Here is a 26,810-nt window from a genome sequence, read left to right on the forward strand (position 1 = left end):
TTAGCTTGGGGGGGGGGGGGGGGGGGCTTTGTTTAGTCTGTTACTCTCACACACACACACAAGTTAAAAAACAGGTAAGTGGAGCAACATGTCAGGCCCAAGCAAACGACCCGGTCTTCTGGATTCAATTACACGACCGCATGATCCATCCATACACTCCTCTCCACAGCCTTCAGCCTCGCTCCTAGCAAAATCCCTCTCGCCTCCAAAAGAATACAAATATGCAATGTGTGATTCATTAACACTAGGCCCTAAACACAGTTCCCACTGTTATCCCCATGAAAGAGGCTCTTGTCCCCCCCTCAGAAGGAGCGCAGCAGTGGGTCCCCTGGCTATTTTGGCTCTTTAATGATCCAGTGTGAAAAAGCCTCTGGATCCTCTTCGTCTCCAGGAGAGAGGTGGCCAGGAGTCACCGGAAACGGTAAACGATCCTTTATTGCTGCAGGGATGGATGGTTTCTAGGCTACAGATGGGGGAAGGGAGCTATATGGCTGGTTCTGAAATCAATACATCAAGGCCGCTGTGAGATGTTTGTGTCATGGGAATGAAAAGTGATACTCTTTTCACACACAAAAGGTTGACTGAGGTATATTTTCACAGATTGTGAGAGAGGTGAGAACTTCCACATAGCCACTACATGTATCGCTTTTATTTCAAAGTAAAAAAAAAAAAAAAAAAAAAAAAAAGATTTCACAGACAAACACCTGAAAATCTAATCAGACAAACAGAATGACGAGTTACAACCGTATTGGTGATGTTTCTGCAGCGTTTTGAGGCCCTGCTTACAAATATGTACTGTAGCCTGTGAAAGCAGGCAGAGGCCAGTCAGTCAGATATAAAAATATGTGTTTTCTGCTTGCTGAAATTGGCACTTTATAATCACACAACTTGTATGGTTTCAGTTGCATGTACTTAATAACAGCGGTGACACAATAATACATGTCCTGTACAATACTTTGAAGTTTTGATATTTTATATTTCCTATGGACAAAAGGATTAAGAAAAGTTGATAAGATAAAGAGAGAAGGCTATAGGTTTCCATATAATTTAACTCTGCTTCATTAAGTTATGTGTTAAACTAACAACATCCACAGAGAAAAGGGAAATAACAAGCCAAGTAAGTACTCATACCGTGGCTGCAGAGAACACGACACAAAGAAATCAAACGTAACATGAAAGCCAGTTCATTGACACATCCAGAGTAGAGTAGCAAAACAATTTATATAAGCACAGCTTACAAACTTATACAATTATACTTTCACATGTAGAAAAAAATAACTGGTAAAGAGGAGACTGGCTGTATCGTTGAAATCCAAATGTAAAAAAAATGAAAAACAGCAATAACAAATGTGTAGGAATCATAAGCTCTCAAATAGCTTTTCAAACTGTGAAAGTGAAATGTAAGTTTGATTCCACAGCATAAACCACTGTCACTTATGTACTATAATATGCACATTTTATATGAATATGTTGTATTCATATCCCATACGCTCTAGTTCTGTGAGCTTCCTCTTGCAATGTAGTTACTATCATATGCATAAAAACACACAACTATATTACTGTTGCTATGCCCCTAGAGTCTATTGACGCACCAGTGCATCAATCAAATTAACATAAATCCCCATCAAAATCCATCAGTTTAAGCTAGAGATATCTGTTCTTGCATGGGCTGCGTCTCAGCCCACCACATCCGCCTATGATAGCCTTCCTCATCTGTGGTGGAAGGTGGCTGAGCTACAGTGCTGTTTGTCAGACCGTGAAACATCCCGGAAATCGGACTTATCATACACTGCTGTAGAGTCCACTCTATGGATAGATGCGACTCCCACGAACACGATGGGGGTCTCCGTTTTGCTCTACGACCCACACAAGCCCCACGGGACTCATCTGAATGTAACCGGTACCATTTTCCTTTTTTTAGGAATGGAAGTGTGGAGGTAGTTGTGTGCCTACCCAAAAAAAGGGGTTAAATATGTGTAAAAAATATATATTTTGTATATTTCCTGAGCTTTCTTATATCTCAAAGATATAGGACAGACACTATAAAACCTTATTCCCTTTATGAATATGTTATTCTATGCGGTTCTATGGGATTTGGTACTAAATGCCAAATTCTATATTTTATCAAATACAAATACCTAAAATTCTAAATCAAATAGCTAAATGAGCCATGGTATGACCATTAAAACAATTCCATGTCAACTCATCCTATTGCAGATGGTTGCCTTACAATTGTACATTCTACTCGTGAGCTGAATTTGAACAAGCTTGTTGAGTAAATTTACAAATATACGTTTGCTCAAAACCACACCCATCATCATATTCCCCATGTCTTAGACTGATTACAGTAATAGACACAATACATTCCTTTGGGTCTAGGATAGGGTGATAATTAGATAATTAGCTTCAATTAAATATTTTTTTAACCTTTATTTAACTAGGCAAGTCAGTAGGTTAACTGCCTTGTTCAGGGGCAGAACAGATTTTTCCCTTGTCAGCTCTGGGATATGATCCAGCAACCTTTCGGTTACTGGCCCCATGCTCTAACTACTAGGCTACCTGCCACCACAATTAGCTGGCTTTGATAAACTAATTTACCACACTTCGTAATTCAAGTTGGGACAAAGTAAACTTGGCATCAAACCAATCTAACATGTCTAGACTAAGTCATGCAATAATGAATTAAACCACAGGAAGTTAATTACTGAAGTATCAAACAGTTTGTGTTGTATTTCTTCTGCTACGTAATATTTCCCAGTAACAATGAATGGTACCATCAGACATTAGTGGTGTAATCTCTTGGCAAAACAGCAGAAAAGTCATGCACAGCAACCTTGCATGTGAAATTATAAAAATGGTAATTTTTCTGAAAGTATTAAATTATCTTGAGGTGTAAGACAAGGATGTCCTTTATTGCTTTTCTATTTATTATCGCAATTGAAATACTTGCTATAGCGAGTGTTACACTATACCATGCCTTTATAAATCAGAGAAGATGTAGCTACTTAGGGCCTTCCACAGAATAATAATGCACTAATGTATCTGAGCAGCAGAAAGGGGAGGTATCAGTTCACAACCAAAAGTTGTTTGTCTGACCAGACTGACTCCATCCATTAGGACAATGATCAATGCCTTTTTATAGGGCAACTTCCACAATGCCTTCAGCCTTAATAGACAACATTGTGATAACACCAGATGACTAATCCATCATGACATTTTTTAAATGTTTTATTTAACTAGGCAAGTCAGTTAAGAACAAATTGTTATTTACAATGACGGCCTACACCGGACAAACCCGGACGAAGCTGGGCCAATTGTGCACCGCCCTATGGGACTCCCAATCCCGGCCGGTGGTGATCCAGCCTGTAGTCACGCCTCTAGCACTGTAGCCATTGTTTCATGCCCTTTATGAAACATTATGCAAGGATGTTCTTTATTACTTCTTGATACGGGGCGTTGCTTACCCGTACGTGGGTGAGATTGAAGGAAGGATTTGGAAAGAACCTAAAAGTATGGCATTTACACAAGCTAGCTATTCGATAAGCACAAGGAAAAGATAGCTTAGCATTTTGTTTGCTGCTATTACTTGTAAAAAGAGAGCATATCCAAAAGTTACTCATATTTTATGTGGAAAATGTATTACACTGCTCTGAAAACTTACCAAACTATTCCTGAGATATTTACTTATTAGAAACGATTTGAATATCAAACTCACAAAAATGATTATAACACAATAAAATGTGTTAATTATGATGGAAATTGTAATAGAGCCATTTTGAACCAGATTTGTTTTTTTATGAAGATGACACCCCCACACATGTGATATCATTGAAAATCCCAGAATGTCCTCTAAAAAGGGACAACAGGACCTAACACAGTGTATGGCCTTAGAGATACGGACCAAAAACGATTAACAATTAGAGAGGACAAAAATGAATTGCCGAGTCTCATGAGGCCATAGCTCTGTTAGGAGCAGAATGACAACGTAATGCTTCCTTAACAGTTTGCTTGAGTTCAACAAGTGAATTTGTTTGCCAACAAACCATGACTGACAAAATTGTGAAAGAATGTACTCTCTAAAGACAATAAAATGCCAAAGGAGAGAATCTTTTTGAAGAACAGGGCAATTCAGGACGAGCTAGATACTGTACTTTCTGTATTACGCAACATATTAACAACAAAAAAGGACAAAAAAAAAAGAGGTCAACAATCTCCTTTATGGAGTGTAACTGGCTAATTTAAATCAAACTGAAAAATATTGAACTTGTATTCTCAGTACCATGGTTCAACTTAGCCTTACTTCACCTCACTTACATTGCATAGATTTGATTGCATCACACAGAATATTGAGGGAAAAAGTTTTTAAATTATAATGATACAACGATGAGATTCTTACATGAATACTTAGTTGTGAGCATTGGAGAAATATGGAGGAAATTAAATACGATTGCTTGCCACTGTCAGCACTCTCCCCCAGTTATGTTTAGCGTTGTAGTGGAAAACGGATACATCGCAGGTTTATGAAAAGAGTCCATGAAATTACTTTCAATTTCAGTCCATGTAATACTAGTATGGTATACAGTTCAATATATTACAAACCCACTCCCACACCAATGAGAAGAACCACAGTTTAAAAACAAGTTCCACTTACTTTCCACTGGTTCTGGACACACAGCACACACATGCGCAAAAATAATAAATTCCTTTGATGAACAACCACCAAGTAAGTCCTTTTGCATGTCTCCTTTGGAAGAAAAGTAATTAATTCACCATTGTCCTGTCAGTGAGAAACAATTTTTAAAAACTGTCTATTTGACTATCTGCGGTGGCATAATCGCTGTCTTTGTCGGTGTTTCCAGAGTAGTATCCAAAGTCCCGTCCTTGCCTTTCTTTCGGGGAGGCTTTTTGATGGGGGTCTTCCTTAGCATGGGGTCCCCCGCACCACCACAACCCTTTCCCACTCTAGAGCCGTTCAAGTCCTGCTTCTCCGGGCTCTTGGGGGCGACCTCGGGGGTAGCTGGGTCCGTTTTGGGGACCCCCACACCCACCATCTTCTGGAGGCTTGTGGTGGTAGGCAGCAGAGGCTTGTTGGAGCCCTGGTGGCCTGGTGTGGGAGCGGTGGTCCGTTTGACCTTCTGCGGAGGGGTGGGCTTTTCCCGGTCTCCTCGGCCCCGGAGGATCGGGGTGGACAGGCCGTTGGTCTTTACCAGGCCTGTGCCCTCGTTCCGGGTGATGCTCTGCGTCTTCTCCTTGAGCTGGGCGGCCAGGAGTGTGGCGGCCTCTGAGTTCATGTGTGGGTGGATCACTTTGGGGCTCTTGGGTGCTTCCTTGGGGATCTCCACAGCGGCTGCCTTCTTATCGGAGTTGTGGAAGTTGCCAATCTTCTTGAGAGCGTTTTGCACCACCCCGTTGATGTGCTCCATGTGGTTCATGTTCTCTCCGGACCTCCCCACCCAGTGGGCCTTGTGTTTGCTAGGGGAGCCGTTGACCACCGTCCCCTTTTCCTCTTGGTTGCTCTTCTCCTTGGAATTCTCCTTCAGCCTCTGCCTCTCTTCGCTCTTGGCTGAGCTGTTGCTAGAGCTCCTGGCTGTCTTCACCTTGGGAAATGTTAGCCCCTTGCCCCCCTGGTTTGGCTTCTCCACTTGGAGAGTGGTACCACCGTTATTCCCATGGATCCACGACACCTTGGGTTTGGTGGAGGGGTCCGGCGGGCGTGGTTTGGTCCTGGTCTTTCCCCCCGGGGACGGTGGTTTCCTGTTACCCTTGACCTCGATGGAGACCATGCTGTCGCCCCCATCCTCTTCCTCCTTGGAATTCTTTGAGAGGTGTGCAATGCGGGCATAAAGGGCCCCAATGGCTGACTCAGAACTGCTGGTGGAGCCCTCGCTGTCTAAGGACTTGAGGGGCGCTTCACTCCCATCCTGGGGTTTGTAGGTGGTGGCACTGGTGTCTTTTAGGGAGGTATACCCACCTGTATCATCCTCACTGTGGAAGGCTGCTGCTGGCATCTCAGCCACAGGGGAACTGCACTTCACCTTATTCTCATTCAGCGATTCTATAGGACAGGAAGAGAGAACATGGATGAGAGTCAGGTTTAGATTGGATTGTAATCATACATAGGTGGTCAGGAAATACAGTATGACTGCATCATCAGGGATAAAGGATGTAGATGTGAGGCATGTTTACAGTATTTAGAATGTGTGTTCATTATAAATACAGAATTAGAACATACTGTATCATACAGTATCTCTACTTACTGTCATTTGAAAATAATATCAAGCAATATTGAGACCTCCAAGAATTATTAAAGATATTCTAAGGTACTTTGGTGCTCCCGAAAACATCACATATGTGCAGATATGTGCACCACGCCAATGCTCTCTCTCTCTCTCTCTCGCTGCTGTGTCCACTGAGCCATTGGGCCCAACCTGCAACCTCATTGGAAAACGCTGAGCAGGTTTCTTGCTGGCTGTTACTCAAATGGCAAGGGGATGGAACCTCATTGGCTGGAACTCAAATTGCTACGGGTCAAAGCTTGCAGTACTCAAAATGGCAAGCACAGCTTCCAGAAAACAGTCACTTTCAAACTAGGGTTTCGTGGCTAATTGAGGTAAGACAGTAATTCTGCTCATAGATTATGCATGTATGAATTACACGTTGACACATCCAGCCCAAAACGGGAGGTTTAAAAAGTACTTATTTGAATGCCAAAGTACCGGAGCATGTCTTTAACTACAATTGTTTCTGGGAAATCTAACTTCCCAAACAATAGAAAAAAACTGGTGGGCATGGATATTTTCCAACAAACTGCAAGGAGTGAGTCATGAATTGGACATGTGTCATTTTCTAAATTTACCATTACATTTCCTGTTCATGCTTTTGCAGCCACACTGTAAAAAGCAAATGTAACTAATTGCTTAATGCGCATTATTCTGCCAGGAAAAGAAATTGAGCTAATGTATGAACGTTTGTTCAGTCAACAAATTTGCTCACATGTATAAATGTATAAGAACTATAAGAATAAAAAATAAAAGTATGTTTCCCTTTGGAAGGTTACACTGTACTTTGGTTCAGCTATGCTCAAATGTTGAGCAAACTCACAATCCTATTGCAGCTGGTTGCCTTACAATTGTACATTAAACCAACACATACTACTCGAGGTGAGCTGAATTTGAACAAGCTTGTTGTGTAAATTTACAAATGTATGTTTGCTCAAAACCACTCAAAACCACGGCCATCATATTTTCCAGCATTCTCTATTGCCGTTAATAATTTGAACTTTATGTTTTATTATAAAAAATTACACATGGGGGAAGGAACTGGGCTCAATGGCACACGATAAGGAGAACTTACAATCCTATTCATCTAATTAGCTTTCCAGAGGTGTGTGACTCACAGTGCCCTTGTGACAAACAAATCCCAGTCCAAGAGTGTGAGTACGTGTGAGTGTGCATGCATCCGTGCGTGCCTACATCTGTTTATTTGTGAAGTTGCTGTGTCAAATCAAATCACAGTGTTTGTTTTTCTTTCCTGACGACTTCATGGGGTTTCACATAGTTTAGACGGGGCCACCTTCATTGTGTGTGTGTGCATGTGTCCGTGCTTGTGAGAGTGTGTTTGCTTGTGCGTGCGTAATTACTCACCTTCATGGGGAACACAGTACACAGGGCCATCATCACTGGGTTCCTCTTCGAAGGAATCGAAGGACTCCTGGGAGGACCAGGAGGAGGGGCTGGGCAGCTCGGCTACAGAGGGGGGCTCGATGAAGCTGCAGTTGAATGTGTTCTCCGGGTGGTGGGCTACTGGAGGGGTTAGGACACAGAGAAGCAGGGTCAGAGAATGAGGGGGAAGGGAATGGGACTACCTAACAATAACAACAGATGGAGATGTTGTGGGGTGTGTTGGGATTGTAATGAAAGATAAAGGGTGGCTTGAGACAAAGTTATGTTTGAAAAGATATAAAACTGTTCTGTGATGACGTGTATGATCAAGTCCTTGATTTGTGGGTGTGCATTGGACATTTTAATATCTGGTCTATCTATTCTTTGAACAAAAGTATTTACTGAGAAATTAGCTAGCAAATGCTATTTTTCCTAAAATTAGGTCCTCCCGTCCGTCCGTCCGTCCGTCCGTCCCTCCCTCCCTCCCTCCCTCCCTCCCTCCCTCCCTCCCTCCCTCCCTCCCTCCCTCAATGTTGGTGTATTCTGCTGACCCTTCAGTCTGAGGACAGCTGTGTTCTGTTTGGGACGCCTGTGTTTGCTCTTCTCCTTTCCCCACCTGGCAGTGGACTAACTGACTGTGTGTGACTGGGCGTTAACTGGACACTGACCACATCAGATTCGTCTACATACATCCCCCCTCCACCCGATGACACGAGCCCATCCGTTTGTTCTCCGCTGACGCCAAGCTAACCCTAAACCGTGTTTCGGCTGAAAGATCCTCTCTAACTACCCTGAGTCTCTATGCATTGAATTTGATTTATTTGACAGTTTGGAACACACTTCCGCCACACAAGCAGATTTACTGCATGTAAAATCATCGAGGAAGAACCAATAAAGCTTTACAACATATTTCCATTTTGGTCCTTATTGTGGTATAAGATATGGTTGTGGCATGGACGTCATCTTCCAAACTGTAAAACAACTGACTTCTAGTAACAACAACATCGCCAGGTGTAGTACAGCTACAACTAAATGACTACCAGGAGATGTGTCAACACAAGGGCAGCAGAATTCTACTACTCTCACAACGCTAGTGAAATCAGGGGACTTTGTTGGTGGGAATTTCCACTGACAGCTGAGCTTATTGTAAGGATATCCAGCAGACTGCACAGTCTCAGAATAAACACTTCAGATATTGTTCCTGGAAAAATTGCAATACTACTGTACAATGGTGACTGGATGATTATATTAATGGAACTTGACTTGATGTAGATTACATTTGTTGGATTGTAGCAATGGCAGTAGGTTAGAAACAATATACTGTAAACAATACCCACCCAGATATTTATCCAGGGAAATAACTTCATAGCTGCTTTTCTTCAACACAAAAAAATATTTTGCTCAAATTCAATGAAGGTGATAAATACATACATACATGTATATGTCTGACTGTCTTTATGAGTGGTTTGCACTTTCTCTATTGTAGCAGCCCTTATGTGATAGACTAAAGAGAACAGACAATACCCATGCAATGTGGGTAGCAGAGTGGCCCTAAGCTCATTGACTAACTAACCACATGCTGTACTAGACTATAGCAGACAGACCATACTGGTGCAGTGGCCAATTGGTATAGCATAGGGCGGGGGTAGGCAACTAGGTGGTCGGGGGCCGGGACATAATTAGAATAATTCATACACTGCAAATTGACCACAACTAAGCCCAAAAATGTCCTACCCTGGTTACATTGAGACACGATCACATGTCTCTTTTTTATTTTTTATTATCAGGAATACTTTTCTAAATTAAACACATTTCTATCTGAGTTCCTGGTGATTTTACAGTCTTCTTCTTTTTTTTTTAACCAAAAACTAAAATCATAGTTTTACTAAAAACTTTGGGGGGCCCGCGGGCCGCCTGTTGCCGACCCCTGGTATACACTCAGAAAAAAGGGTTCCAAAAGGGTTTTTCGGCTGTCCCCATAGGATAACCTATGAACCGATAAGTAGGACCCTTTTTGGTTCCGAGTAGAACCCTCTGTAGAAATAATACAAGGTTCTTCAAAGAGTTCTCCTATGGGGACACCAGAAGAACCGTTTTAGGCTATATTTAACTTTTTCCGCCGTACGAGTCTAGGGTCTATTGTAAAGTAACTAAGCCTCCGTTATCTTAACGCAACAGTAAACTAACAACTGCTGTCCTTGGATGTTCACACTAGACTAAATGTCCGGAGCCATTCTTAAGAGAGAGACAGGACGCCACTGAAAGCCCAAAGCCCTGCCTACACAGAGGCCAACGTTGGACAACCGTGCCCCAGGTTCACAGTCCTATAATAGCTGCCTGTGAGGCCAACAACACTGGAGCAGGTGGTCCCACTCTACATCACTTTTCAAAGGGAAGCATTCGGACATGTAATTGCATCCCAAATGGCACCCTATCCCCTATATAGTACACTACTTTTGACCAGAGCCCACGCAGACACACAGAGTGCCACGGAATGGGAATGGGGGAAGCCAGCCAGCCGAGCGTCAGATAGCTAACTATAGTATAGGGCATGGAATGACAAAGTCTAAGCAGTTTGGAGGTTTAATAGGTAGAGGAGGGGGATGGGGCAACGTTTACGTATTGAGAAGCAGAGGAGCGGAGAAGCTATGAGCTATGCAAAAGACAGAGCAAACGTTTTCTTCCTCGTCCTCCTCCCTCTGTTTCTCTTTCCTTTTATCTTGGGATGGGTGAGAGTTTGTGTATGAAGGAGCTAAATGACCTATGCAAAAACAGCACACATGATTTCTTCCTATTTCTCCCCTATTCCTCTTTCATTTTGCTTTGCCACGTCTGTTGTAGTGTGTTGACCCCAGTGTGGATAAATCATAGGTCTGACACAGGTTGGGGTAAATTTGGCCACTTCCTGTTTTGAGTCCAGTGGGCCTCCTGCGGAATGTTGCAGGGACTGAAGGAGCCCCAGGAAGGGTAGAGTTTCAAAACGCTGGCAGGCAGGCCACGCTTCTGTAGGCAGGCAACGAGGAAAGCAGAACAGAGTGGCCTGGCTCTGGGGAGGGAGGGAGAGAGAGAGGCTGACCAGTTCATCCCCCTTATGAACAAGAGGAGGATCTATAAGCTTCAGTGGGAGAATGACTGTAAAATGAATTGGGTTGTCGTTTTATAGCTGTGTGTTGTCATGTATTCTTGAATGTGAGGGAGGAAAACTTAAGAGAGAATTGGTTTTGGCTTGGACCAAAAACTCTATTCTACTCTCTGAAATTCCCAAAGTGGTAGTTTGTTCTAGTTGATTGCAACCCAGGCATGGCATATGCTTTGTGTATACAAGAATGAAAGGGCTTGTTTGTTTGAAAGGAGGTCGGACGCTCTGACTTAACAAAATGCAATTTCTAAAGCCTCTGGCCGATTGTTTATAAGTTACAGTAAACTTTGAGGGTGTTTTAAAAAATGCTGTTAATGTGCCATGACACAAGACAAGTCTCTGACAAAGACAATACTGTTCCAGTGTGTGTTTCTATGCAGGCGTGATGAAGACAGCTGTTAGCTGAACTAGTCAGCTGAAGAAGAGAAGAAGCACATGCTACTCATTGTGAAAGAGAGAAGTGAAACGAGGTCACCACTGTTTAACTCCTTCATCGCCACTGGTTTTTTAACGACCGCTTTAAAAGGTGTACTATTACTCTGTAGAGTGACTACAATGATGTCCACGAATAGGGCACTTCTCCGGCCCTTCAAAATATACTATACTCAGACCATCCATGCATTCAGAAGCAGATGTCCATGATTCAATTGATCTCCTACATAGCAGAGCCAATGCATCCTGGCCAACGCCGATTCAGAACATGGCTGTGTCTGGACTGTCTAAAGATTCCAGAAGGCATCTGGGTAGAAAGGGAAAAGTTTTTCAGTATGTACGCAATGTGTAATGTCCTTAAAGCTGACCTGAGATGGGTCCCGACAGACAGACAATCCAAACCTCCCTCTCTCCACACACACAGACACACAGGAGCTACTCTCCACATTACTAATAACATAGCAGCCTTTGATAAGGTATCACTTAACACCAATCAGACGTACCTGAGCACCACACCACTACACTGACCCTTTCTGTCTCTCTTAATAACACAGCCTTCATCCCACTAGAAGAGGAGCTCAGGAGAGAGGAAGTGAGGGGTTGTAATAATATGAACACATGGTATTTAAGAGGTGCCAAGAATAATAAGGCCCGCAACCATTGCATTCCTCTCAGATGAAACCCCAAACCCATTTGGCAGCTGCAGTACACTTTTCAACCCTATTCATTGCCTGAAAACCACTCAACATAGTCACAACATAGTCACAGAGACAGGTCACAGAGCAAAGGGAAAATGAAAATGCTCTCTCTCTTTTGCTGAAGAGTTAGAGGTTTGTAATGACTAGAAACACAGAAACTATTAGGTCATCAAGCGACATGAACAAAGGAGGTTTGAGGACAGCAACAGTGGCTCTGTTAGTGTCCAAAATGGCACTTCTTTTCATCAGAGCCCTTAAGAAATAGGGTGCCATTTGGGACACAAAAGCAGTCTCTGTCTTGGCATGGTGAAGGCAGTAGCCTATCAGGGAGGAGGGATTAGGGCTTACCGACTACTTTAGGCAGCTTCTGCCGTCTCAGTGGGATCCGGGGGAGTTTGGTGCTGATTCGGCTGAATCGTCCACACAGGATCCGCTTGGCTTTTTTACTGTTGGTAGAGTTGTCTTGGTCAGGACTGAGGGAAAGAGGGAGGGGTGACGCCATGGAAAACATACTAAATTACTAAACCATACAAAACGATTCAAATGTGGGTGAGGTTCATCTACATTGACACGCTTGCAGTACGAGCTACATGCCATGGACCACTTGAAGAAAAAGACCACACACACTATCATACTGACTCCATTTGTGCCTATTTATTTTTTTCCGACACTGACGATACAAGATAAAAGGGTAAAAACTCTTTAAAGGATGTAGCCCTCTGCTATTTTAACAAGGAATGGCATAATCTTCTCTAACCCTCCATCCCATCACGCGGCCTCTCCCTACACCAGGCCTGTGTCTGTCACTCACTTGTGGTGGTGTTTATTTCTGCAGAGGCAGCAGCAGCAGAGGAGTGAGAGGAGGACAATGAGCAGAAAGAAGACCAGGGTTCCCGCCGCGATCACACCCATCCGCTGGTTAGGCTCTGAAACAGCAGACAGACAGACACAAGCAGGGGTTTATGAGTGTGCCACACTGGTACAGATTGCCACTACCAACCAGAGCCATCTGTATATATCTGGTGCCAACTGACATTCTCTGTGAGAACTCCCTGAACCAAGACTCTGGAGCTGAAACTCAAGACTTTCTGCACTATGTAAATACTGTCGACATATCGTCTGTACCGTGAAGGGGGCATTGAAGAGATATCCAATAGAGATAAGTAATAGCCCTCCGCTCTAAAAATCACCCGTCTCTTTATCTATCTCCTGTTGTGGATCCACTTAACTGATTTCTAGAAGCATCCACTGAACCCTATCCTTCACTCACTCTATTACCCCTCTGCTACGATTCCCTTTACCCCCATAATTCCTTCATGATTTAGAAGCACCCTGCCTTTCTACCCTGGTTACACATAAAACTCAGTGTCTCCCCACCCCTCCAGTCTCAGCCTCCAGTATTTATGCTGCAGTAGTTTATGTGTCAGGGGGCTAGGGTCAGTCTGTTATGTCTGGAGTATTTCTCCTGTCTTATCAGGTGTCCTGTGTGAATTTAAGTATGCTCTCTCTAATTCTTTCTTTCTTTCTTTCTTTCTTTCTTTCTTTCTTTCTTTCTTTCTTTCTTTCTTTCTTTCTTTCTTTCTTTCTTTCTTGGAGGACCTGAGCCCTAGGACCATGCCTCAGGACTACCTGGCCTGATGACTCCTTGCTGTCCTCAGTCCACCTGGCCGTGCTGCTGCTCCAGTTTCAACTTTCTGCCTGCGACTATGGAACCCTGACCTGTTCACCGGACGTGCTACCTGTCCCAGACCTGCTGTTTTCAACTCTCTAGAGAGAGTAGGAGCGGTAGAGATACTCTGAATGATCGGCTATGAAAAGCCAACTGACATCTACTCCTGAGGTGCTGACCTGTTGCACCCTCGACAACCACAGTGATTATTATTATTTGACTCTGCTGGTCATCTATGAACATTTGAACATCTTGGCCATGTTCTGTTATAATCTCCACCCGGCACAGCCAGAAGAGGACTGGCCACCCCTCATAGCCTGGTTCCTCTATAGGTTTCTTCCTAGGTTCTGGCCTTTCAAGGGAGTTTTTCCTAGCCACCATGCTTCTACACCTGCATTGCTTGTTGTTTGGGGTTTTGTGCTGGGTTTCTGTACGGCACTTTGTGACATCAGCTGATGTAAGAAGAGCTTTATAAATACATTTGATTGATAAGCATTTCTAGGCCTATGAGTCCTGATCAAAAGTGGTGCACTGTAAAAGGAGAGCAATTTCAGATGCAGCCTTAATCACCACAGACACACTGCAGCCAGATGGCACTGTCACTAACCTAGCAGTTAGATAAATACTGGTGGCCCCTGGCCCTCTATGTCCCTCTGCTGTCATAGAGGCTGTGGGAGAATAGTTGTGTGTCCTTGGTGTTGCGTGTAGGGCCTCTATGTTCACAGCTGGATAAAGGAAGGGACTGGCCTGGCACAGCTGAATGGCCTGACCCAGTGACATCATCGCCGCTTCCCAACATGCCCATTTGCCGAAACCTCTGGTGACCTCGTTTCCTCTACTCCCGCTATCCCATCTCTTTTCCTCCTCCAGTTCTCTCTCTCTCTCTTACTCTATTCATTCTTTATCACTCTCTACCATCCTCCCTCACTCTCTCTCCATTTTTCTCTCCCTCTAACATCCTCCCAATCTCTACCATCCTCCCTCACCCGCTCTACCATCATCCCTCACGCTCTCTCGCTCTTTCTCTCCCTCACTCTACCATCCTCTCTCCCTCTTTCTCTCTCCACCATCCTCCCTCACTCTCCCTCTTTCTCTCTCTCTCTGTACCATCCTCCCTAACATCCTCCCTCTTTCTCTCTCCACCATCCTCTCTCACTCTCCCTCTTTCTCTCTTCACCATCCTCCCTCACTCTCCCTCTCTTCACCATCTTCCCTCACTCTACCATCCTCCCTCACTCTCTCTACCATCCTCCCTCACTCTCCCTCTTTCTCTCTCCACCATCCTTCCTCACTCTCCCTCTTTCTCTCTTCACCATCCTCCCTCACTCTCCCTCTTTCTCTCTTCACCATGCTCCCTCACTCTATGTATCTTTTTTATCTCTCTCTCTCTCTCTCTCCCTCTTTCTTTTCCTCTTACTTTCCTTCTCTCTCTCAACTTCCTTCCTCCGTCTCTCCCTCTCTCCCTCCTACCACCCCCCCACCCCCTGTGTCTCTCTCTCCGGCTGGATAGGAACAAGGCCAACAAACACAGTCGTAAAATAGGACACCAGGCATTCTGGAAAGGCCATCAGGCCTCCTTCATGTTAACTCTGCTACAGTAACCTGAATAAACGTGTGTTAGTACTTGCTGTCTCCGTCCAACTCACAGACAGACATGCCATACATGTGCTGCGTCATTGTTAGCAACTGCCTATTTAGACATTTGGCACCTTCATGTAGAGACACACATTTGATATGATCTCTATGGTCACGTGTAGGCAGGGGTGAGTTTTCTTTACATCCCGCATTCCTTAAAATGGAATATACGTTTTTTAACACTAGAAGCACCAGGGTTTTTTAACACTAGAAGCACCAGGGTTTTTTAACACTAGAAGCACTAGGGTTTTTTAACACTAGAAGCACCAGGGTTTTTTAACACTAGAAGCACCAGGGTTTTTTAACACGAGAAGCACCAGGGTTTTTTAACACTAGAAGCACCAGGGTTTTTTAACACTAGAAGCACCAGGGTTTTTTAACACTAAAAGCACCAGGGTTTTTTAACACTAAAAGCACCAGGGTTTTTTAACACTAGAAGCACCAGGGTTTTTTAACACTAGAAGCACCAGGGTTTTTTAACACTAGAAGCACCAGGGTTTTTTAACACTAGAAGCACCAGGGTTTGACGCCCTTAGTACTCCGCTAAGAACACATTTTTACATCTTAATATTCAGTCTTGCGGCATGGCTGCCTTCAAAAACAACGACCTAACGTTCTCCCAGATCTGGAAAAGTGAATGAGGAAATACAGAGAGCGGTTTCCTTACGTAGGTTGCAGGCCCCAGACACTGGGTTACAGTTGTTGTCGTGACAGGTGCAGGTCTGGGCACAGTTCACTCCATACTGACCCATCTGACACGTCATGTTGCAGCTAGAAGACAGACACATACAACATCTTAGTGACTGAGACAGGTGCATTGAAATAAACAGAGAATAAACTAGTAATGTACTACAATGACTATATGAAGCTCCCTCTGCACTGACTGACCTCTTCTACTGGCGCTGATTGAATAATACTTTCATGTATAGGATCTTAATTTGATCACTCTTTTGATTTTCTTTTACTTTTTGCCAAATAATAGCCTAACCACCGATCAAGCAACATTATGGACAAAACGTTCAAATCCTGTGCTGCAGGATTATTTTGCTGTGACAAAAGGGGTCAAATTAAGATCCTACATCTGTACGTACAACCAGGAGTTTTTCCAACCACTAGTGACCCGAGCACTAGAAATATGCTAGGGTCTAAAGGGTTTCCTGGTTTGGCCATGTAATCAGGAAACTCTAGGCGTGAAGCATGAGTGCGTACAAAAAAAATAAAAAATTGAACATTCTGTCTGAGTATTGTAGACATGAGGGGAGGCGTAACCAGGATGCTTTGATGCGAGTTTCATTCTCGTGACTTACTATGTCCCGTAAAATCCTGGGTCACACAGGCACTCTCCGGTGGCAACGTGACAGACGCCGTTAGAACAGTGTCTGCAGTCATTCTCACAGTTATCCCCATAAGTCCCGTTGGGACAACGCACCTCACACCTAGAGGACAGGACAGGAGGGGACACAACATGAAGCAATATTAATTATAGTCATTGTAATGATAAAAAATAACAAGGAAAATACTGAGTCATGTCTCAGAGCCATTAGCAATCCATGCAAGCACAAGTTAAATCCTCTGATGTAGTGACTATAAGACAGAATCTACGTAAATCACATACTGAAAAGTACTGTAAAAATGTGTACACACTCAGAACATTAGCACAGCACGGGCGCATTGGTTAGTACAAGTTCAAATCTTTGAAATTATTCTTTCAAGTGCTTGAAATGGAAATACAAAAAGTCTGAATTATATGTTGTCATGAGAACAAGTGGACAACATGACTGCACTAAACAATAAAGATAATGTGTTTTTCCACATCATCTGTCGACATGGAATGTTATGTTGAAATTCTACAAAGTTAAATACCCATTAGGGCAATAAATATTTACTCTCCTACTAAACAACTACAATGAACCCTAATGGAATGTGAACATGTGTGTGTGTGTGTGTGTGTGTGTGTGTGTGTCTGTGTGTCTGTGTGTCTGTGTGTCTGTCTGTCTGTCTGTCTGTCTGTCTCTCTGTCTGTCTGTCTGTGGTTCCAGGTGTATGCGTGAGGCCTCTCTCACCTGTCCCCGATCCAGCCGGGGTTGCAGTGGGAGCACTTTCCGTCGATGCGGTTGCAGAAGTGGCCGTCTTTGCACGGAGGACACACATCCAGGCAGTTCTCTCCGAAGAAGCCTGACAGGCACATCTGATCACACTTGGTCCCGTTCCAGCCCCTCTCACAGGTTATACACCTGCCCTCGGTTATCTTACAGGGCTGCTGCCCCTTACAATGCCCACACCTGGGGGGGGGGAGAGGGAGACATTAGAACACCTGGGGGAAGAGAGGCCGAAAGAGGGGGAGACATGCCAACACCTGGGGGGAGAGAGGCTGAAAGAGGGGGAGATATGCCAACACCTGGGGGGAGAGAGGCTGAAAGAGGGGGAGATATGCCAACACCTGGGGGGAGAGAGGCTGAAAGAGGGGGAGACATGCCAACACCTGGGGGGAGAGAGGCTGAAAGAGGGGGAGACATGCCAACACCTGGGGGGAGAGAGGCTGAAAGAGGGGGAGATATGCCAACACCTGGGGGGAGAGAGGCTGAAAGAGGGGGAGACATTTGAATGGAAGTGGAAACATTGGTTGTGTGAAAAATGGCACCATATTCCTTATGTAGTGCAGAGAGAAAGTATTGCACTATATGGAAATAGGGAGCTGTTTGGACGAAGCCGAGTCTGTCATCACAATTTGGGAGCAGCATGACTATTTGATGACATTTTGGTCAGTTTTGGTAATATCTCATAGTTTTAGTGCTGTCAAAACAATGCCTTATGTGTAAGATAACACTTGATGATTTGCTACATTTGGGACCTGTATACATTTTCAATGTGTGTAGTACAGATGTAGGATCTTAATTTGATCACCCTGTTGCAGAACTTATAATGTATTTGAGGTTTTAAAAAGGCTTCTGAAGTTTGTAATTTCCACTTTAACATTTTAGACTTGATTTTCCCTTAAGAAAAATGTATCAACTCCTCCAAAATTGTCCATTTATTAAAATCCACATAATAATTCACATGTCCTGTTGCAGCAAACTGGCTCAAATTAAGATTATACACCTGTACCTATCCTTAGAATATCTATAACACTGAGGTTAGAGAAGTGTGGGAAAGTTGCTACATTGCAGTTGTACAGTCGTGGCCAAAAATATTGGCACCTTTGTACTTTAGTAAAATAATGCACCATTTCTTCCAGAAAACCGTTGATATTAAAACATATTTTGGTATCCACATACTGTATGTATGTGTTTGGTGTGCAGTTGAACAAAACAAAAAAAATTGAATAATTTAGTAAGCTTGTTCCACAAAGAAATCCTAAAACATCCCAGACAATATTATTTGAACCTTCTAGAAGTAGTTAGAAATAATTATATTTCAAGCATGTGATTCTCCTTTACTTTGGAAATGAGCTCACCTGTGGTGAGTTGCACGTGCCTGCAATATAAAAATCATTAAAAGAGGAGGTCAGACACAAGATTGTAGTCAAGCATGAACAATCTAAAGGCCACAAGTCCACCTCCAGAGACCTTGAAGCACTTTTCCACTGTATGTAATGTTATCTAGAAGTTTAAGGCTCATGCCACTGTAGCCAACCTCCCTGGACGTGGCCGCAAGAGAAAACTTGATGGATTGTTCGAATGGTGGAGAAAGCACCTCGGTGAACTGTCCCACAGATTCAAGCTGACGCTCAGACACAAGGTAGGACAGTTTCAACGCACACCATCGTTGCCAACTCAATGAAAGGGGGTTATATGGTAGGAGACCCAGGAGGACCCCGCTGCTGTGAGAAAGACATAAGAAAGCCTGAATTCACTTTTCCAAAACACACCTGAACATGCCAAAATCATTCTGGAAGAATGTCCTGTGGACAGATGAGACCAAATTAGAGCGTTTTGGTAAAGTACATCTTCTCTATGTTTACAGAAAACAAAACGAAGCATTACAAAAAAAGAACACCTTCCCTACAGTCAAACATGGAGGAGGTTCAGTGATGATATGGAGTTGCTTTGCTGACTCTGGCACTGGGTGTCGTGAACATGTTCATGGCATCATGAAATCAGGAAAATACCAAGGCATTTTGGAGCGCAATGTCGGACCCTGTGTCAGATAGCTGGGTCTCCGTTGAAGGTCATGGTCCTTAAAGCAGGACAAGACCCCAAAGACACTTAAAAAAAGCACTCAGGACTGTTTCAAGACAAGCGCTGGACTGTTCTGAAGTGACCAGCAATGAGCCCAGATCTAAATCCCATTGAAAACTTGTGGAGGGATCTGAAAACAGCAGTTGGGAGAAGGCACCCTTCAAGTTTGCACAAGAATAGAGGGCCAAACTGCCAGTACAGAGGTGCAGGAAGCTCATCAATGGCTGTAGGAAGCACTTGATTGCAGTTATTTTTACCAAAGGCTGTGCTACCAGATATTAAGTCTAGGGGGTCAGAAATGTGCCATTGACACAATACCCACTAAACCCGGAAGCCAGCTGCACCAATGTGTCGGAGGAATACCGGTCGCGGCCGGGTGCAACAGAGCCTGGACTCGAACCCAGAATCTCCAGTGGCACAGCTAGCACTGCAATGCAGTGCAATTTCAACTTATTTTTAGGGAAAATTGTGAGTTACTTGAAAAAAGTGCAAGGGTGCCAATATTTTTGGCCACGACTGTTTAACACCAGTTCTGCAGACCCTGAACAAGGTTATCAACTGAATGGCTTCAGCATATTGGATGATTATTATGATATAATGTGAACACCAATTCCCCAGTATCTCCCTATTAAACTGTTGCTCCATGACCTAACATGTTGAAGATATGTTAGGAGTTATCAGCTGGAGCTTATGTCAATTCATATTTTCAAAAAACACTGTATAATATAGATAGAATATAATATGGATTTGAACGTTAAGATCCTTAGCAAAAATAAAGAGAAAAACTTGTGCTTTAGGATTATTGGCTTTTTATGTTTCACATCTCTTACATTTTCATGAAAAATGTATGTTTCCTATTCTGTTAGAATAATACTCCCTCTGCAGTGAACTAAAATGTTTCCCTCCAGTGTTTTGGTTCCTCACCTGTTCCTGCAGTTCTGTCCATAGAATCCAGCGGGACATGGTTCCCTGCAGAACTTCCCTCGGTACCCCGGCGTACAGGTACATGAGCCGTCCACCTGGTTGCACTTCCCATGGATACACTGACAATACCTCTCGCACCGCGGGCCCCAATGTCTCTCCTGGCACTGGCACCGACCCGTAAACTGCTCGCATGGTGAGTTATTGCAGTTACACTGGATGGCACAGTTCCTCCCCGACCAACCTAGACTACAGTTACACCTTCCTGTGTTCTGGTCACAAACAGAGTTGAGACTGCAGTAGCAGTTGTTAGCACACTGAGGGCCCCAGAAGCCATGGTGGCATGTGCACGAGCCCGTGTCCTGGTCACACTTGCCCTTCTGGCAGAGGCAGGGCTTCTCGCAGTTGGGCCCCCAGCGGTTGGGGTTGCACGTGCACTTGCCCGTCATGTCGTCACAGTGGCCGTTGGGGAAGCACTGGCACTTGCCCTTGCAGTCGGGGCCCCAGAATTGGGTTGGGCACTCTGGGGAAGAAGGATAGAGACCTTTTCAGATGATCACTGGAACTTCACAAGTCAAGGAATATAATGTAGAATAGCTTCAACATTTCCCTTCTGTTGGTTTAGGACAGCATATTCAACACCATTCATTCAGAGCTGACAGCTCAGTTTAATTTCAACTATTAACTGTAACATAATGGTTCCCTTGACAATGAAAGTACAAGTCATGGCCATGAAAGTGATTTGAATATATACGTTTGAAACATAGTATCACAAAAGCAAGTCGCTTACTTGTATCACAACTGGCTCCGAAATATCCATGGCGACAGCGACATTCATTGGGCCTGACGCACACCTCATTCTCCTTACAGGTAAAGTTCCCTACACAAAGAGCTGGTGGGAGGAGGTGAATTTTGAATTATTATTAGCAATATCCACAACATGAAAACCTACCATGTTGTAATACTTTGTTGTGATGTTACTAATACATCACAAATGTGAATATGAAGAGGTATGGAAATACTGTGTTTTGATGTTGATATGTATACATACGTGTCAAACATTCATTGCCTAGCTGCCCCCACCCGCTGCAGCATACCAAGCCTGGTGATCTGAAACAGAGGGGAAGAAAAAGGAGCGTGTCAGAGAGGAAGAAGAAAAGACAGGAAACACTCAGTGTAGCACAACAACACGCCACAGCCCTGAACCACCACCATCACCACTACCAAAACCATCTCCAACACCATCACCACCAGCACCACAACTACTACTACCACCACAACCATCACTACCACCACTGATCCCACCACCGATACCAACACCACCACTAAAATCTCCACCACCACCCCCACCACAATTACCCACACCAGCGTCAACTACCATCACTACCACCACCACCCCCCCTACCAATACTACCACCACTGATACCATCACCAACACTATCACTACCACCACCGTCACTACCACCACCAACACTATCACCACCACCTCAAAATAGTATTTGTTTTCTTTTAAACTTTCAGTGTTTCATTGAGCCTGGAGTGTCAGATGGACAGGGTTTTGCACTTTTGGGACTCATCTATTGGTTCCATTGCGCCAGGCAAGCTACAGCTAAAATATCTTAACGAAAACAAATACTGTTTTATGATGACCCCACGCCTAGCCAGAAAGTAGTGGGGAGTGTGCGATTAGAGAGGCATGGCGGTCTAGTTGCTGGCACTGATCTGATCTCTCCTTTTGCTTCCACACCACTGACCTCCCAGAGGACCCATCCACACTTTTCCTTCCTCTGAAGCGTTGGGGATGGCATTCTGCCTTTAGTCAGACACAGGGAGTGCACGCATACACACACTCACCGATAGAGACACACACACTTTTTTACTCTAAAACTACACTAGCTTATGTCCTCTGTTATGTCTCAAAGCTACTCCTGTGACATGGAGGTAACCTGAGTTTACATTTACATTTAAGTCATTTAGCAGACGCTCTTATCCAGAGCGACGTACAAGTACATACATTCATACTTTTTTTTTGTACTGGCCCCCCGTGGGAATCGAACCCACAATCCTGGCGTTGCAAGCGCCATACTCTACCAACTGAGCTACACGGGACCCACGAGTTTGATTGATTGATTCTTTACAATTCTGGATTAAAGGTATGCAAACATGGATCAAAAGCTGTACAGTTTACTTACTAATGCCATGAACCTTTGTAAACTATGAACCAGATCCACACTCAGTGAGGTGTTTCCAAGGTGGTCAATGGTATCTGTGTAATGTAGATAAATCACATTGTTCATGTACAAGGTTGAACCCATCTGACCTTTGACACACAGTTCAATTCATCACAGCTCTGGAGAAGACCGTTTTTCTTAGTGTGAAAGATGTGGTTTTGAAATAAAGCAGGACCCACATTTGTATTTCGTAACTCCTATATTTGTGATTTGCCACTTCGAAGGGCGTCTAGTACTGAACTCCTCATTCAACATTATATTTGTTTCTTGAGACTGACAAAATCTGATAGCAGCTTTCCCACTTTTTGTATGGGTTTGTTTTGCATTTCTCACTTTCCCATGGTACTTTATGATGCACTGAATACTGACAAACAATATTGTGTGAACCGGCATTGTTGATGTTGTCAATGGCCCATTTACAGTCAGCGAGCTGATTTAGTAACATCCAGCTACAGTAGAGCTCATTTAAAAAAAAACACTTAGCTACAGTAGAGTTGATTTAGTAACACCCAGCTACAGTAGATCTGATTTAGTCACACCCAGCTACAGTAGAGCTGATTTAGTCACACCCATCTACAGTAGAGTTGATTTAGTAACACCCAGCTACAGTAGATCTGATTTAGTCACACCCAGCTACAGTAGAGTTGATTTAGTCACACCCAGCTACAGTAGATCTGATTTAGTCACACCCAGCTACAGTAGAGTTGATTTAGTAACACCCAGCTACAGTAGATCTGATTTAGTCACACCCAGCTACAGTAGAGTTGATTTAGTCACACCCATCTACAGTAGAGTTGATTTAGTAACACCCAGCTACAGTAGAGCTCATTTAAAAAAACACTTAGCTACAGTAGAGTTGATTTAGTAACATCCAGCTACAGTAGAGTTGATTTAGTAACACCCAGCTACAGTAGATCTGATTTAGTCACACCCATCTACAGTAGATCTGATTTAGTCACACCCAGCTACAGTAGAGTTGATTTAGTAACACCCAGCTACAGTAGAGTTGATTTAGTAAAATCCAGCTACAGTAGAGTTGATTTAGTAACACCCAGCTACAGTAGATCTGATTTAGTCACACCCATCTACAGTAGATCTGATTTAGTAACACCCAGCTACAGTAGATCTGATTTAGTCACACCCATCTACAGTAGATCTGATTTAGTCACACCCAGCTACAGTAGAGTTGATTTAGTCACACCCAGCTACAGTAGAGTTGATTTAGTAACATCCAGCTACAGTAGAGCTCATTTAAAAAACACTTAGCTACAGTAGAGTTGATTTAGTCACACCCATCTACAGTAGAGCTGATTTAGTCACATCCAGCTACAGTAGAGCTCATTTAAAAAAACATTTAGCTACAGTAGAGTTGATTTAGTATCATCCAGCTACAGTAGAGCTCATTTAAAAAAACACTTAGCTACAGTACAGTTGATTTAGTAACACCCAGCTACAGTAGAGCTCATTTAAAAAAACACTTAGCTACAGTAGAGTTGATTTAGTAACATCCAGCTACAGTAGAGTTGATTTAGTCACACCCATCTACAGTAGAGTTGATTTAGTCAAATCCAGCTACAGTAGAGTTGATTTAGTCACATCCAGGTACAGTAGAGCTCATTTAAAAAAACATTTAGCTACAGTAGAGTTGATTTAGTAACATCCAGCTACAGTAGAGTTGATTTAGTCACACCCAGCTACAGTAGAGCTGATTTAGTCACACCCATCTACAGTACAGTTGATTTAGTAACACCCAGCTACAGTAGAGCTCATTTAAAAAAACACTTAGCTACAGTAGAGTTGATTTAGTAACATCCAGCTACAGTAGAGTTGATTTAGTCACACCCATCTACAGTAGAGTTGATTTAGTCACATCCAGCTACAGTAGAGTTGATTTAGTCACATCCAGGTACAGTAGAGCTCATTTAAAAAAACACTTAGCTACAGTAGAGTTGATTTAGTCACACCCAGCTACAGTAGAGCTGATTTAGTCACACCCAGCTACAGTAGAGCTGATTTAGTCACACCCATCTACAGTAGAGTTGATTTAGTAACATCCAGCTACAGTAGAGCTCATTTAAAAAACACTTAGCTACAGTAGAGTTGATTTAGTCACATCCAGCTACAGTAGAGCTCATTTAAAAAAACACCCAGCTACAGTAGAGTTGATTTAGTCACACCCAGCTACAGTAGAGCTGATTTAGTCACACCCATCTACAGTAGAGTTGGTTTAGAAACACCCAGCTACAGTAGAGCTCATTTAGTAACACAACAGCTACAGTAGAGCTAATTTAGTAACACAACAGCTACAGTAGAGCTCATTTAGTAACACAACAGCTACAGTAGAGCTCATTTAGTAACATGAGGACACATAAGAAATGCTGGGCAGCAATGATAAATTAAAAACAACTTCCCTCAATTCATCCTGTGACTGAACCCAGTAAAAATATAAAACGCACACACACACACACACACACACACACACACACACACACACACACACACACACACACACACACACACACACACACACACACACACACTTCATGGTGTTCAGAATCGACTGAAAACATTGGGACTCTGAGCTGTTTACGTTCAGTCTATAAGGTTCCTATGTGTCTGGCAGCTGAAGCCATAACATTTTGTGTGGTTATTTTCAGTCATTTAGCGCAATGTTTTCCAGCTCCAGTGCTTCAGTACCTCCAACAAGATAATATTTTTGTTGTAGCCACGGACAAACTCCCCTGATTCAACTCATTCAGGGCTTGATGATCAGTTGACAAGTTGAATCAGATGTGCTTGTCCGGGCTACAACAACCAAAATCTGTGCTTTTGGGGTACCCAAGGACTGGAGATGGGAAACACCGAACTATCTATCTGATGCCACGACTTCAGGCCAGTGTCACTCAATATATAGCGCCCCCTATAAGAAAATATGGAACATTATCGACGGTTCCAGATGCATATCGCATCTGGATGGGATGGCTGTTCAGATGGACTCCTTGTGTAAGGAGATGTTGTACATATGAAAAGAAATACGACCAACTAGTACGCAATATCAAAGATGTAAAATGTTAGTGGAGGGAAAGACAACGTCAAAAAAAGTTTTTTGCAATGTGAGCAATCAATAAATAAAAGCACAACGCATCAAGAAGTAAGTTAGCTGCACGATATGGAGAGCGATAGCGGCAGGCAACTCCTTTTTTAATCGACAGAACCGTTATTCTACTTACCCTGGTAGTTTGCATACATTTCTGCCTTTGGGATTGAGTTCTTGGCTGAAACTCGAAAAAAATGAACAAACCACCACAATAACTGCAAAAAAAATATTCAATTCCATTTTACAAGAAACAGCATCCTTCTAGACGCCTCTTACACTCCGCTTTCCTCCTCTCCAGAAAACCACACTTTATCCTACTATTGTGTTATCCAGGATTTCTTTATGTTTAATCCACGGCGGTAAAATGTGTTTATTTGTTATTGTGGGAACTTCAGAAACTTTATCCAAGTATGGTATAATACAGGTTCCAGTTGAGGAGAAAAGGTTTACCACTGCGCTATCTACGCCACCGACGTACCCAAGAGTTGAAAGAAAGTGTAGCGACACCAAACCACACAGAGTACTGTTCCAAATAAGTTATAAAACCCAAAGATGAGCACGCAATTCGATCTCCTCGAATGATGACTTTCGTTCATTGCAGATTTGTAACAGAACTATTCGTTATTCCAAACATTTTCAAAAGAATAAACAAGCAGGAAAGAGGCATCAAGAAAGTAGCGGAAGCCAACAACAGGCATCCTCCTTCGACAATATAAACAGGCGTTTATTGCCACCAACCATAATTTGGCCACAAATCTTGTTTTCTGCACAGCGGAATAACTAAAGTAACAGCAAACGAGTATAAAACGAAATATTTCAACAGGCCGAGTCAAAATTTCAAATTTTCTTTAAATCAAAGATTAATAAAGTTGTATTCCGTTATTGTCTTCTCTTTCTTGGGCTCTCACGTGTGTCAGAGGAAAATTCCCGATTTAGCCTAGTCTATCCTTCTCTGTCGTTACACAGAGTCAAGTGGATTTACTTTTCCTGCGCCACAGTTGATTTCTTGTTCTGAGAAAAGAAGCCATAAGCAACTAAAAAAAGTGAGTGTGCCACAAGCGAACAAATAGACAATATTATGATATAGGCCTATGTCTGGTTCTTCAATGTCCACATTTCCTCAAAATATAAGAGAATACTTTAATAATA

At 43.2% G+C, this 26,810-nt stretch overlaps 1 protein-coding gene across 2 annotated transcripts; it reads right to left on the reverse strand.

Annotated features, from left to right (window-relative positions):
* Nucleotides 1-631: 631 nt before the first annotated feature.
* Nucleotides 632-26,663, reverse strand: LOC129826674 (scavenger receptor class F member 2-like). Of its 2 annotated transcripts, none has more exons than XM_055887654.1 (11): nt 25,795-26,663; nt 21,385-21,443; nt 21,124-21,225; nt 20,337-20,856; nt 17,298-17,516; nt 16,542-16,670; nt 15,902-16,005; nt 12,742-12,856; nt 12,279-12,376; nt 7,644-7,802; nt 632-6,055 (listed from the first exon to the last, which is right to left on the reverse strand). In XM_055887654.1, exons 1-11 carry the CDS (start codon nt 25,899-25,901, stop codon nt 4,809-4,811), a joined length of 2,859 nt encoding a protein of 952 aa, XP_055743629.1. In that variant the 5' UTR covers nt 25,902-26,663; the 3' UTR covers nt 632-4,808. The 2 variants fall into 2 exon arrangements, with proteins under 2 accessions (XP_055743629.1, XP_055743628.1); XM_055887653.1 differs by having other exon boundaries at nt 12,279-12,403.
* Between the last annotated feature and the right edge of the window lie 147 nt (nt 26,664-26,810).

This window comes from Salvelinus fontinalis, chromosome 28 (genome assembly GCF_029448725.1).
Source record: "Salvelinus fontinalis isolate EN_2023a chromosome 28, ASM2944872v1, whole genome shotgun sequence".
Taxonomy (NCBI): domain Eukaryota; kingdom Metazoa; phylum Chordata; class Actinopteri; order Salmoniformes; family Salmonidae; genus Salvelinus; species Salvelinus fontinalis.